At 33.5% G+C, this 15,426-nt stretch overlaps 2 protein-coding genes across 4 annotated transcripts; one reads left to right on the top strand and one right to left on the bottom strand.

The window, feature by feature from the left end:
- The first annotated feature begins 827 nt into the window (after nt 1-827).
- LOC114408015 lies at nt 828-8,264 on the top strand. 3 transcript variants are annotated; one of them, XM_028371163.1, is made up of 12 exons: nt 828-1,193; nt 1,578-1,616; nt 1,767-1,888; nt 2,550-2,629; nt 2,722-3,086; nt 3,616-3,684; nt 4,446-4,528; nt 5,361-5,630; nt 5,717-5,823; nt 6,423-6,577; nt 7,108-7,307; nt 7,647-8,264. In XM_028371163.1, exons 1-12 carry the CDS (start codon nt 912-914, stop codon nt 7,906-7,908), a joined length of 2,034 nt encoding a protein of 677 aa, XP_028226964.1. In that variant the 5' UTR covers nt 828-911; the 3' UTR covers nt 7,909-8,264. The 3 variants fall into 3 exon arrangements, with proteins under 3 accessions (XP_028226964.1, XP_028226966.1, XP_028226963.1); XM_028371165.1 differs by having other exon boundaries at nt 2,535-2,629; nt 7,743-8,264; XM_028371162.1 differs by having other exon boundaries at nt 2,535-2,629.
- Nucleotides 8,265-10,905: 2,641 nt separating this feature from the next.
- On the bottom strand, nt 10,906-15,298 carry LOC114407999 (disease resistance protein RPM1-like). The gene is made up of 2 exons (XM_028371161.1): nt 14,751-15,298; nt 10,906-13,711 (listed from the first exon to the last, which is right to left on the bottom strand). The coding sequence occupies exons 1-2, from the start codon at nt 15,178-15,180 to the stop codon at nt 11,301-11,303; spliced, it is 2,841 nt and encodes a 946-aa protein (XP_028226962.1). The 5' UTR covers nt 15,181-15,298; the 3' UTR covers nt 10,906-11,300.
- Between the last annotated feature and the right edge of the window lie 128 nt (nt 15,299-15,426).

The raw sequence follows: 15,426 nt of genomic DNA, 5'->3' as shown, positions 1-15,426 counted from the left end.
AATTTGAGTTTTTGAAACAAAAGCAATCTATCACCTTTATTAAAATGGGCGACATTGTTGTATGGAAGGAACGGCAAGGCATTGGGTGACGTTGGGAATTTGGTTAATGTAAGAGGCGTTGTTGAAGTCAAACCAAATCACTCCATCACAAGATTCTCTCTTGGTTCTTCTTATTTCCTTCTCTCACTTAATCAATAATACTAATGTGATATTTGTATGATTCTTTGAGGGATATTGGTCCACAATTACTTACCAATGCACAAGCCACAACAACTCCTCAGAAGGTAGGATTGGTGAGAATGTGGAGGTGATTGGATGGGATATATGTAGGTTTATTTGGTGGTGGGAGACAATGGTGTTGTGGGAAGCATAAAGGTGCATGGAGAATGGAGGAATTGAGGAATTTATAATTGATGTAGTATAATATTTTCAATCAAGGTAATAAAGTTGAAAGGCTTGGATGTAGCTTTAGATTACCCAGACCTACATTCGAGCAAAAAAACAATATATTTAAATTTTGTATGGATAAAAAATAAATAAAATTTTTATAAAGATGAATTTTAAAAATTTAAATATTTATAAAAATGAAAAAATATTTTAATTTATAATTTATAAGCGGAAACAACTCTTATTAATGAGTTAATTTTTATGTTAAATTACGTTCAAATTCACATTATGATAATATCTTATAAGTGAATGACACATCATATTATATATATATGATTCTTAATTAATACCAGTTTAATTACGATTTGACCACAATTAAACTGTCATGCTTTAAATCATATCTTTAACGGTTCAATACTAAGTTAACGGTTCAATTTTAAAAACATTGTTAAATTCAGAAACATTTAAGTGTACTATTAATCTCCCTAATAGCCATAACAATAAACCCTAACAAGGGTTGTGTGATGGAGAAGATGAGCGATGACATACTGTTGGACGATTGGGAAGACGCGTTGCTGGAGCAGTTAATCCAAACCGAAGAGCAGTTTGTCCTCACTTCCAGTTCCAGCGCACCAAAACCACTTCCTCCGCCACCGCCTCCGCCTCCTTCCGCCGTTGTTTCCTTCTCGCCCCCGCGAGAGCTCTCTCAGAGGCCCACCACAAGTATCACTGTCGACTCGCCCTCTCCCTCTCCCACTCCCAATCCAATCTCCGATAATAAAGACCTCGAAATCGACCGCTTAAAGGTAATTGCACGCATGCCTCTTCCATTTTTAGGTTTTACTCTTTCTATGCACTGTGTAAGAGTCAGTAACGTTCTCAACGCGCTTCATATAAGGAAACAAATACTGTAAAGAATAGCTGCGGCTTTGGGGTTAATCTAGTTATGTCCAGAGAGGTTTACTTGTAGTGTTGGAATTTGGAACTTGGAAGTCAAGGGTAATTATAGAGGAAATATATACCCTACTCATTATTTGGTTTTGTTAGTGGAATCCTGTCCTGTCACTTGATTTTAAGATATTTCAGGTGTCATCCAAGTATTAAAAAATTTAGATAACAAAGATTCAAATTCACTTAAGCTTTTCTTATACTAAATTTGGTGTTGTTTTGTTGGTTGGTGGCAAGAACAGAGGGAGCTGGAACATGCGGCGAAGCAGATTGCAAATCTGGTATGCTTGTGCAACTATACATACTCGTTGCTGTTGATTGGTTGAGAACAAGATTCTGCCTTATTTGTTCTCATTTTGCAGCTGCTGGGAATTTTGATTTTGTGAATCAGTAAAAATGTTGATATTCATAACTTACTTGCATTCTTTCAGGAAAAGGAGCGTGTCAAGTTAAAGAAAGAAAGAGACAAGAAAGAAGATCAGCTCAAATCCATATCTTCGAGGAATGAAGAAAATGCTTGTACTAAGTGTTCAAAGTCAAAGAGTTCAGACACGTAAGTCAAATTTTTAATTTTGTTTTAAGCGATGTTCCAATTATTTTGTTTCTAGATCAATAGTGTCCCCGTTTATTGCATCTCAGATTAGCCAACAAGAAAGCATAGAGTTTAGCTCTTTTAATATATTGCAGCTTTATACCACTGTTGCTTATATATATTGAATGGTGTCATAAGTAGAAGCCTTTGAAAATGAACTACTAGGATGAAAAGGAGCATTTTACTTTCTGTCTGGAAGTTTGTGATCTGAAACTGAAAATAACAATGTAGCCTTTTTGTTATAACTGTTGGTGAATATGTACTTATCTCTGTTTGTAATACTGTATGTCATATATCTGTGGCATTGGTGAGAGACTGAGAGTGACCTGAGCTTGATGTATACAGCCATTGCCAATTGTGTCTTGAGTGGAAAGTGGTCTCAGCTAAATTAGAAGTTCGCCTGAAATATTTAGTAATTAAATTGCTTGAGTAATATAGTAGTCTAGACTGAGTTTAGCAAAAGGGTCAAGGTACATCATGACAAATAACTAACTGGTGTCTAGTATTACAGGTCTGAGATTGTCTTTTTAATTCCTTGTCTAGTGTTTTTTATTCTCTCTTATCTATTTAATGTAATGTTGCACTACATTTAGTTATTATTAACCAGGGGCCAAAACGACAGGGATTTTGGAACTCATGCTCCCAACTCTCATAAAATCTCTTCCAAATTTCAAAATGGAGTATCTTCAAATGATCCAATTGGTGAGGCATGAGAAAAATTGCTCTCATTTAAAAGAATTTTCTGTTTACTTCTGACATGGTGACTAACTTGGCTTGTTTTTGTTGTATGCCAGTTGAAACTACTTTTAAAGCTAAGGGAGTTGAAATAGCCACTGTTAGTCATCAGGAAGCTCAAGGTGCTCTACCTCTACGTGATGATCTGTCTGCTTATCTTGATCTCTCACAGAAGTTGCTGGCAATATGGGGATCTCCAACTGACAACAAGATGGGAACTAATGTGATATCAAAGTTGCTTGTGGGTTGTCAAAGAGATTTTCATACTCTCTTTGGCTGCATGAATATGAGCCTGCCCTCTGAAATAACAAGAGATTTTCTTTCAGATTTAAGCTCTTCAGGAGTAGCTTTTCATTACCTCAAGGATCGTTTTCATACTCCAGAAGCAGCAAAGTTGTCTAATTTCTACCTTGCATTGACAAAGGTATTAGTTCAACTCTGCATTTTTATATATTTTCCTCTGAAATTGCATATATCTGATCAAGTGGAGATATTCCAGACTTGAAACAGTTTAAAGTAGTGACTAGTGAGTGGCTTTCACTTTATTATTGATTTTGAAATTTTTGTCAAAAAAGAAAGAGGTAAAAATTTTGCATGGACTTGGTGAATGTTGTTTGTGAAATTATAATTTCCTTGCCTCTGGTTGCTACGCATGGTTGTTTTGAAGTGGTTTTGTTAGATATGTGGATCTCTCTTCTCTTGTGCAGAGTTTTTCTTCTTCTTATTGTTTGTCCATTTTTACTTGCTATTAGGAGGATTTCTTAGTCATCGTTTTCTGCATTGCCCTTCTCTTGTAATATCATAATTTATTTTGTTTTTAACTTTTTCTAGATCTTTGGACTGATTCCTCTTCATCGTTACATATTGAAATGCTCTTGTTATTAAGCTGGTTTCTATTGTTCAATCATGTTTGTTGAGGTTGTATATCATCCAGTTATTGATGTGTGCTACAGATAGCTGATGGGACAGGTGTTTTGGAAACTCTGATTGAGCCATTGCTTGATCTCTCTGGTATGGAAAATGTAAGTACTTTTATACTAAATTTGTGAATGTTTTTTTTTTTACCCAAATTGCTTGCAAGCTTATATTACTATTATGTGTGTGGGTAATCCTTTTTCTTTATTAAGTAATAAGTAGTAGATCTATAGTAAAATGATGAGTTAGCTATTTTAATGGATATTGCAGGTTCCTAAGGATCCACCATTCTCCCCCCTTACGTATATTATAACTAACACTTGTAGTGTTAGGAACTAAGAATAGAAATGAAGAAAAGAAAAATTTTATACAATTGAATGGAAAGAACACAAAGTTGGCTTACTGTTCCTAACTACTATCATGGACATCTTATTTGCAATGGAAAATTTTTATACAATTGAAGGAAATATTCAGAGATTTATTAAATTCATATGAAATACTATCATGGACATCTTATTTGCGATGCTGTTGGCTTACTGTTCCTAACTACTATGGAGTTATATTTTCTCTAAAAGGTTTTTCTATTGAGTAAGGGCTTATTGAGTCATTATTGGTTCATGTCATTTTATGCTTTGATGATATTCTAAAATTGAAAGTCTAGTGTGGGATTTATAAGGCATTTCCAACCAACTACAATGGCTAACTTTTGTGGTGTGGTTCTCCCAAGGTTCTTCTCAGTCCACATTCTAGAAAGTTACCATATTGGTTTCTTGAGTTTGTGAAAGTAATTTTATCAAGTGTTCTTTTCTGCTTGCTTTCTATCTTGTAATCTATAAACCTTTACTGACAAAATTTCCACCTGTTATAGGTTGTTATTATCCATAGCTCTCTATGTGTACTGCATATGGTTCTGAAGCTCCTACTGGAATTGGAAAAGAATGTTGGAAGGAGGTATGCGTTATTTGGATGCCATTTTTCCTTGTTTTTAACAACTTCATGTTGATTGAATGTGTGTCCCTTGTCCATTAGCTTAAGGTTACAATTAGAATTGGCCCCCTTTTCTCTTTCTGAAGTCACGATATTTATATTATATTTCAATTAATATGTCTATCAGATTCTGTGAGTTGTGATCAACTGTCTTGGTCAGGTTGATGTCTGGTCTGGGTTTGATAACTATGATGAAAACACGAGAAAATGGAATGTCTTCTCAAGTATGTCAAACTTAACCTAAAATTGAAGTGGTCAAGTGTAAATGTGTGTGATAGGTGTGCATGCACACAGTGCACATTTTCAGATAATACTAGGAACAGGAAACTAATATTTATTAATTATTATGTAGTGTGTACTCACTGGGTGGAATGTTGTACTATTTTGGATAGTTGATTATTGATCTATCTTCTCCTTACCCCCTCTCTCTTCCTTGTCACCGAGTTTGCCTGGCCTTTTGGGTGTGGTTGTGGAGGGGCATTGATGACTTGGGAGGGGATGAAGTATGGTTAGTTGTTATTGTTGTTGATTTTCCCTAAATGCTTAGTTGTAGTAAGCAATTCTTTAATCATGCTGCCTTCAAAAATGCTGCTGAGCCTTTGTGATGTATACTATATCTTTTTTAAAGTTTAGTGATCTATACCTTTTTCCCCCTTGTGCAAGACTAAGTCCCAGGATAGGTTATAAGCTGCTGGATGGGCTTTACTGTATGTGAAGTCACTTTTTCTTTCTTTCCTTCTTGTTGTTCCTGTTCTTATGAACTTATGATTTGATCTTTCCAGTGCACTCTGCTCAGGAACAATGTCTTCATTGAAGGACTTTGCGTTGGGAAGGGCTATGTGGATTCTGGTGTAAAAGATGGAAATATCTTCAATGAAGAAATAGTAAGCAGACAAGAGTGCCAGAGCCAGCAAAATTCCTTACAACCTCGTGTAAATTGGATTTATCTTTTTGAGATAATGCATCAAATTGCCATGAAGATCACAGAAGAAAGAGTGAGGGTGGAGGTGGTATCTATTATGAAGTTGCATTTCCTGCGTAGTAATGCTTACTTTGAGAGGGAGCGGTGAGTTTTTAAGGTACTGTTTTCCATTAAAAAATTGACTTCTGAAGATATTATGTTCATGCCAAGAGAAATTTGTGTGAAAACAGGTTTAGCCAGAAAATAGTTTTTGAAACTATTTCAGAATTGCTAAAGAAGGATGCTGGGTTATCTGTGAAGAAACATGCTCTGAGACTTCTATATCTAGTTCTAAATTGTAAGTTTCCTCCACTAACCAGTTTATCAAATTATTTTTCACCCAGCGCTACAGGTTATTAGTGATAATACGTAGAAGTAAGGATTGGGTGGGACATCACCTGTGTTGTATGTGATTTTGTAGGAGAGTTTTGAGTCTCTCAAATACTCATAATTGTATTTCTATCTCTGGTGACTTGGTGCTGCGAAGTTTCTTATTCAATAACATTTTTCTTTCTACCACTTTCTACCATTACCCCTCTTAGGATCCACTTTCCGAATCTTGGCTCCATGATTGAGTGGTGTTATTGTGCTCTTATACTCATTGATCCTAAACTAACATAAGCTTTTATAAACAGTAGTAAGATGAGGTATGTCTAAAATAATCAATCCAATGTTGCTTTTGCACAATGTCTGATACTTGTTGAATCAAGGGTCTTCAGCTGGAGCATGCCTTGAACCTCCACATTTCGGAGTTCTTGGGATGTTATTTTAGACTTTATGTTGTTGCTTAAGTATAGTTCTCTAGTTTTAGAATCAAGGGTTAGTATCTGTTGTGCATTCCATGCGGATCCTAACTATTTATATGTATTTTTTAAATTTTATTTTCATGCATTCAAGGTCCAAAACTGTTGGCTGCTTTCTGCTGTGGTTGCAAAGAGGGGGATGATAGCAGTGCTATGGATGTCAATGGTTTGGCTTTACATTTCCAAAATTTTAAAATCATCCTTCAAGGATTGTCTGATTGTGTAGCAACTTGTAGAGGTGGTTTACTGGTAAGTTTGCGAACAAAGATACTGATATCGTCCATATAAGTTTAAAATTTGATATATCAATTGTGAAAATTGAGATGTGATTATTTTCTTATGAAAAATAGTCCATTTGAGTGTACAGTTGCCTGTGGAAGCATCACCATAACTCATTAAAGTTTTGCTTTGCGGATTGGGGGGTTGCCAAATTTATGATAACTTGTAGAGTAAAGAAGGAAGAACTTAAAACATTTGAGAAGTGAAAAAAATGAGGAGAAATGTGATGTGTAGCCACCTAAATTACTCTTACTTTTATTTTATATATTCATTTATATGTATATGTTTCCACACTTCATTTAACAAATATGTAAATTTCAGTACTCTACTGGAACTTTCAGGATAAAAAGTTAAGATAAAATCTTTCTTATTCTCTTCAATAATAGGGATGAAGTCAAGTGATTTACTCAGTTAGGGCCTTTGGAGAAAGTAAAAACAAATTAATATGATATGTATTTCAAAATATTATCTGCCTAAAATTTAGGTCATTGTAATTTCAGGAGTTGAAAGTGAGCAGAAATGCGATTCTTGTACTGGCTTTCCTTGCATCATCTGGACAACTGGGTTTTGAAATTTTTGTTGGTCATAAGCTCTCTTGTAGAGGGGTAAACTATCTTATGTTGATTTTGCAATTACTGGTATCAGAGATGGATCTTGAAGCTGGAGCACATGAGCAGCAGCCAGAAATTTTTAGGGAGAGGTAATGAAACTGAGTGTCTGGTTGCAATCGCCAAAATTGTTCATTCCTCTTAATAATAAAATTTCATCCCTTTCCAGATAATGAAAAATATTTGTAAAATTGTACTTTACTACAACTGTTCTCTAAAGCTTACTTATCTTCTACTTTTGCTGAGTTCTTTTTTTGAATGGAAAAAATATAATCCATCTGTGTTCCTTTATTTCTTACATTAAATTTGATTATGAGGTTAAGATACTCATGAAGTCAGCCATATTTTAATTTATTTTCTTCTGATTTTCATGTCTGCAATGCTATTTAAGTCCTGATTTTCTTTAACTCGTTCTGACCATTTGTTGTCAGGACATTTCTGATACGGGAGATACTGATATTACTTAACAGACTAGTATCTAATCCTTCCTATTCTGCCACTGTCTTGCGCGGTTTAATGACCACTAGGGATATGGCTGGTTTGACCATTGATGTTGCAAGCAGATTATCTCGGAAAGAAAAGAAAACCGAGCAGCAGGACAGCATGGTGAAGCATATAAGAGAAACCGAAATTGTTGACCTTGCTCGCCTATTCAAGAAAAGGGTGTTCACATATTTAGGCGATGACTTGTAGTGAAGTGTCCTCTTCCACTGTTCAAAGTATTTGTACATATGCTCGCGTCGCGTGTATCATTCTACTCAGGTAGGAGTTGGTGCTGAAATGGTGGGAAGCTGATAGGCAGCAAAGACACGCAGGTCTTTTTCTTGACAAGTTTCAGGAGTTGTGCCTGGCTGAGAAAATTTTGATTGGCATGAGAAATGCTTTTTTTTTTTGTTCAAAACTGTGTAATTGAAATATTTGAGTTAGTGGTCATTAAGTGATCGATGACAGGTTTGAGAAAATGATGTCCCATTTTTATTTTCTATTTTTTTTATAGGCATGTACCATTTTTTTTAATGAGCTGAAAATGTAAAATTTATCCATGGCCATTAATTTTTTTTTTCTTCGAAATGTTATTTCCCTGTTCTTGGCTCATTCTACTCAACCAAATTTAAGTTGTCTTTCCTTTTAAGGGTTATGAGATTGTTTTTCTATTATTTGATAAAAATAAGTTGTTTAATATTTTAAGTTTTTATATGGAGATGGAAACTTTAATATTTAATCAGTTTTTTTATAATATTAATATATTTTTCTAATGCGTGTAATGTTACACACAAAAAGAAATTAACGACTTATGTTTATCTAATTTAGATTAATATATTATTAATGATTCTTTTGAAAGGATGATTATTTTTTCTTTTTTTAGATCAATAGATTCACTTTTAATCAAAATAATAAACCATATTTCTTTTATTTATTGAATAGATTCATTTCCTATAAATGTCTCTTCCCCTTAAAAAATAATGACTACACTTTTTATATTTTATCTTTCTGAAAATAAAATCAAAATAATAAATATATCTCAACAATAAAGTATCGCTTTACTCAATAATCACTGTAGTCTATAGAGCAATGGCCAATGGATACCAAAGTCATATTCACAAAAAGAAAAAAAAATTGATACCATATTCAAATATGAATACTTGACTTCAATAACATAAATCTATGGGAACATAAAAAAAAACTATTAAAGAGAATATTTTATTTTAAAAGAAATAAATTCATTATTTGTCCAGCGTATATCTTTTTTGCAAGATTGTTACTTTGTTAGCGAGACACTTGGATTAAAAATGGAAAAAAAATATAGTTGTTACTTATTATTGTTTTTTTGGGGGAAGAAATATTATAGGAATTGAATTTATTTAATAAATAAAAAAAGAGATATCCTTTTTGTGGAGAAAAAATGTTATAGAAAATAAATTTATTTAATAAATGAGATATATTTATTATATATATCAATTAGAAGTGAATCTATTGAATTAAGGAATAATCATTAATAAAAGATGATCAAATTATATCGGTATAATTTTAATAACTATTATATTATTCTTATAATTATATAAAATATGATTTTTATTGATTCAACTATTAAATTATATCTAAGATTGTTTGTATCAAATTTTATCAGAATTAAATAACAACAAAAATCAAATGATTCATATTTTAATATATTTTAAAATATTTATATTATTTAGATTTTAATCTACATAAAAAAGTAATATATGATTTTAAATTAATATAAAATTTTGAATATAATTTATGTGAAAAAACTTTAATTCAATAGTGATTTTTAAAAAAAATATAATTTAATTAAAAAATATAAAATAATATAATAATTGTCAAAAGTATACCGATATAATTTTGATCTTCCTTATCATTAATAATATATTAATCTAAATTAGGTAAAGATAGGTCATATTGTATACGTTAAAAAAATGGATATTTAATTTATAGTGTAGATATTTCTTTTATAGAAATAATATTGTAAATATTTACATTATAAGGATTGTTTATTTATATCAGTAAAATAAACGTGGAGAAAATAGTGATCTAGTAAAGGAGATAACCCCTAAATTCTAAATCCTTCTCCTTGTTATTGATTTCTTCAAATGCGAGGCCTCGTGAACTGTGCCTTTGCTGGTTCTCGAACCCTCTCGTTAGGGCTGAACCCTTTTTACTCTGTCAAGAGGTTCGTTGGGTCCAAGCCGGACTAAGAGGTCAAGTTTAATATTACGTTACATTACGTAATAACAAATTACAGCAATTAAAATGATAATAAGGGACCAAAACTGAAAAAAATAAACCTACTAGGACCAAAAACGAAAATAAAAATATCTAACTGCCATTAGTTGCAAACTCTGGCAATGCTAGAGACCCAATTTAAAAAAAAATGTCAAATTACAAGAATTAAAATTATAAAAAAAAACTTATAAAGACCAAAATGATATTTAAGATTAAAACATATCTGCCCACCCTATGGATGATTGATATATCAGAATGACTCTTACCTTCCCATAGCATTTCATTTCTTCAATTGTTCGTTTCATGAACATGTGCAGAATGAGGTGATAGGCACTTTTAACAAAAAAATATGGTCCTCTTATCCTCTCATAGGTGATTTTTAACGTTTGATAACTTTGATATTATCCTTTTTAATCTTAATTTTATTTTATATTTATATTTTCTAAAATACTAGATGACAAATGTATAATTGTCATTCATTCGAGACAGTGACAAATTTAGAGGGCTAAAATAGTTTTGTTTGTTATTATTACGAGTAATAATTAATGCAAAAGTATATAAAATTAATTATGCATTTTTGATAAGGGCTAAGATTATTATTATTTTAAAAAAATATTTAATTTTATGTGTAACAATAAAGTTACATATTTAAAAATTTACAAAGGAAGAAAAAATATTCAGTCCCCTCTAATAGATTAATGGATCCATCCCTGATTCAAGTCATTATATAATGTAAAGTTTTTTCTCTATTGAGATTTGAGTTATTATATAAGGTAAAGTTTGTTCTCTATTGAGATATAGTGAAGAAATATGAATTTTATCTTATTCTTTTTAGTTTTTTTTATAGCTTTAATGGTAGATGTTATGAGCGATGATAGGGTAGCTTTCAGTGCTATATCATCCTCCGTTACAGTGGAATAAAGAGGCGATGATAGGGAGAGAGTCGAATTTGAATATGTAATATAGGAAGAATTATATTATACAATTAGTCTATTTGACAATGGTGATTATGCTATTTACATTGATTACATTTAAAACAAAGGTGAATAAAAACCTACACCTTTATTTAGAGCACTGACTTCTATACAATAAAAGAGTCTGCTCAATTTTTCATAGTACAATTTAGGTAATGTGCAGAGGTTGCTATTCACATTTTATTATGAACTTAGGTACACTTCCCTATGTGCTATCGGTTAATCAGAATTGAAATATCACATTGATAACCCACACAATAAATGTAGGCATAGATTATAAGCTGAAACTCCAATTTTGATTGAAAAACAACAAGCACATAAGGAATTATTGTACCATAGTTATGTTCTTACTATTCCACAAATTAAGAGCTACACCTTCCACAGAGTGCGAGGTTCATGACTTCTCATGACTGTGCCAGACCGGGGAGAACAATTTCTGCTGAAACTGTCTAGAGCATAAACATCCCAACCATCATCTCTCCAGTAGGTAGAATAAACATTTGGTATGTGTGAAACTTTACAGTAATCTTTTCCTGGACCATGTGGACATATTGTCTTCATCAATTCATCTGGCATATCAAAAAACTCAAGCACTTTGAGCTTATTCAAGTGCTCAATTCCTGATGGAACCTTCTTCAACAATTGGCAACGTCCAATGCTCAGCCTTTCTAGGCAAGGCATTGCATCCTCCCCCACTGTCACCTGTTTGAGTCCATCAAATTTGTCAAGGCCTAAAACCTTGAGCTTCTTGAACTTTCCACACACAAAATGCAATGTGTCACCATCATATACTTGAAGTAGTTCAAGATGTGCAAGGCTTGGCAGATCCTGCAGATATACTAGTGGATCATATTTTAAGCAGCTCCATTTGAGAAATAGCCTAGCAAGGCTATGGAGAGACTGTATCCAACTGGGTAACTCTTGTAAACGCCCTGACAAATACAAGCGTTGAAGAAACGGAGGGGGTGAACAAAGGAATGCTAGATCAATGACTTTATTCTCACCCTCAGAAGCAACAGAAAGGGCATGGAGATTGGTTAATTTCTCAATGGACAAACAGAAAGCCTTTCCATCTTCCTCTCTAAGTTTCAAGATTCCTAACCTTCTTAGTTGACTTAGCTCCCCTAACTGCCTTGTTATGATTCCACAATCTTGGTTTGCCTCCACAAAACAAAGTTTTTGTAGTGACTTCAAATTTCCTATTTCAGTGGGGGCCTTAAAACCATGCTTGGAGTAGAACTGTGGATAGCCTTTGACTTTAAACTGATACACGAGGAGATGGCGAAGCTTTTGAAGCTTTAGTATATCTACCGGCAATTCTCTGACACAAGTCTTCTTAAGATCCAATGTTTCTAGATTATGCAACTTCCCTATTATGTAACCTGGAACCATTGTCACCTTTGTGTTCCTTAAGCTTAGATATCTTAAATGATATAGATCAACAACTGCTACTGGAAACTTATTCAAAGGTGCATCTTGATAATCTAAAACACCTAGCAGTTTACAACCACCTGGAAACAGTTTGCCAAGAGATAAATTTTCTCCAACCCCAAACATTAAGAGAGAACGGAGTTGAGAGCCTGACCTATGTTGCTGCCGATGATATGGTAATGTGCCGTGCACCGAAAGCCGCCGAATCTTTTCAGGCCATGCCATGCTTTGTTCTTTGACAATGGATACAAAGTTTTGGTCCTTGGACTTCAAAATGATGATCTCCCTTAGAAGATCATGGATTCGCAAAGTTTTCACACTTCCATCAAATGTTATCTCTGCTACTTGTATTAAGTTTCTGTTCAGGAGCTCCTTGAGGTAATTATCTGCAACATCTTCCTTTGTTTTTCCTTCTCTGGCTTCAATGAATCCTTCTGCTATCCACAAGCGAATCAGTCTCATGCGCTGAATCAGATAGTCCTCAGGAAAGATGCTCAAGTACAAGAAACAGTATTTCAAATGGTAAGGTAAATCATTGAAACTTAGGTTGAGTACTGTTTTAAAATTATCAAGTTTACCATTGCCTTGAATTTCAGCTCCAAGACTACGGCAAATCATGTCCCATTCATCTATCCTGCGCTTGTCTTTTGTAGCCAGGACACCACTTATTGCCACAATTGCAAGGGGAAGACCCCCACATTTTCTTAAGATATATTTACATATCTCAATCAAATGTGAGGGGCATGAATGACCCTGAAAAGTGTTCCTACAAAATAGATCCCAAGCCTCATCTTCTTTCAAGGGTTGCAAGTTATACACCTTACCATTGGACTCTATGCTGGAAGTAAAGGCTAAATCGGATCTTCGTGTGGTGATCATGATCCTGCTGCCACAGTTATTATTAGGCAATGCATATTTGACAGCTTCCCATTCATACAAATGCCACACATCATCAAATACTACTAGATACCTCTTCCTCTGCAACAAGTCTTTGATAATCATCTTCAGCTTATCACTACACATGCTTTCCATTCCCTCTGGAATCGGTCGCCTTATTTCGGAAAAAAGCTTCCGGCCCAAGTCTCTGAGAAGCTCCTCAATTTTACAAGATTGAGAAACAGTAACCCAAACGCAGGCTTTGAAGTGTTTTCTTACTTCTGGATCATCAAATACTTTCTTCACCAAAGTAGTTTTTCCCATCCCTCCCATTCCAGTAACAGAAATCACTTTTCGTGCAGGACAACCGTTAATCAACCACCCGATCAACTTCTTCTTAGGCCTGTCTATGCCAACTAGATCAGTGTTGTCCAGAAGAAGGGCATCTCCCCGTTGATCGTGCCATGCGTTACCTGTTTCAGGATATGTTTATTGTACTAGTCTCACAAGTGAGAATTGGCTAAATAGCAAAACAAATACACTTTCCTTGTTAGAATGCAAATTGTTCACTACCACTTGCTCACTTTTTCTACATGCACTTCATTACCACTATCAGTCTAGTATAAAAATGCAAGTTATGTAAGTGGAATTTAAATACATCAATTCTGTAAGAGGAGAGGTAAACATGGTCACCAATTGGAGGTGTTCAAATTGTTATTACTTGAAGCTTTCAAATTGTAGACCTGTATAGTGAAACATCTGCAGATTGATTTGTATTCCTTTTTTTTCTTTTAATAGTCAAATGAAAGAATAAAGAAAAGACCTCGAGAAGAAATGATGTGATTAGTGTGGTAAATCCTTCAATTGGACCAGCAGCAATTTACTGATTACTAGCATGTTTGGTTTCACATTTCAGATATTGTTTTTCATGTTTACTAATAAGCTAATACTTATATGTTATTTTATGAATATAACTATAGCTTCCCCTATTTTATTAATTTAGTTATAACTTCCACTGTTATAAGCTAATAAAATCCACTATTTTATGAATATAACTAATAGCTTCCACATCAGATGTGACTTTTTACTTCGTAACAGGTTTTCAAACACACATCAGTACAACAACTTTCGTTACGGATACACATCTTTTTCAGAAATTTGTTTTTCTTTTTATAACATTTTTTTTTAATTTTTAGATGCATTAATTATTTTTTTTCTACATATTTTTACTTAATTATTCTCTCTTTAAACATTAATAAAAAACAATTAAGTAAATAAAAAAAATAAGAAAAAGGTATTTTAAAATGATAGTACAAATAGTTCACAAATTTAATACGATTAACTAAATTAAGTATTTTTTTTAAGGAATATGAATTAGTTAAAAGATTGTGAGGGACTTAGTATCTGGAACAAAAGAACACCAATAATAGCATAATTAAGTGGTTTCCCTGTACATAACCATTAGGATATTCATCACTTAAGCTTGAAAAGAGTCTTTGAAGTTAGTAGTACCTGTATAAGTGGAATTTGAAGCCTCTGAAGCAGTGTCAAGTTTACTGAGGAATCTCTTGCGAGTTGAAGAAATAGTTTTCATGCGTGAGTTGATGGCTTTTAACTCATGCGCAATCCGATAACGAGCTTTCATATTCCTGATACTGAGATAATTAGAGAATCCATTTGTATGGTTATGTACCTGGACCAGTTCCAATTCATCAAGAAGATCTTCAGCCTCGTGAACAACATCTCTGACTTGCCTAACCCAAACTTTGAGTTCCTCATCAGTCTCTTCAAATACATCTGCAGCCCTTAAGAAGGCTCTTATCAGTTCCAACTGTGCTTTCAGATATATCACTTCTGCTTCAACCCCTATGAACAATTTCAACTTATTCTCAAAAACTGGTTTAAGCCTTTCGAGAAGAAAACTCACTGCACTCTCAGCCATGATCTATGTGCATTTCTGAAGCAGACTAGTGTCTAGTGTAAAGAGACTTATTAACTATGGGAAGTGCCTTGCTTATGAAGTTTCTTATAACATCGTTTTATTCATCTCATTTTGTTAATAAGGCGGGATTTAAAATAGGAAAGGAGATAGACATGTAAGACTTTCTTCCTCACAAAAAAATGAAATATGACAGCATCATTAGTAGATAACTACTTACGTGTATGAAAAGGATACATAAAAATGTTC

This window comes from Glycine soja, chromosome 1 (assembly GCF_004193775.1).
Source record: "Glycine soja cultivar W05 chromosome 1, ASM419377v2, whole genome shotgun sequence".
Classification (NCBI taxonomy): Eukaryota; Viridiplantae; Streptophyta; class Magnoliopsida; order Fabales; family Fabaceae; genus Glycine; species Glycine soja.
This window is presented reverse-complemented; position numbering and strand designations above follow the sequence as displayed.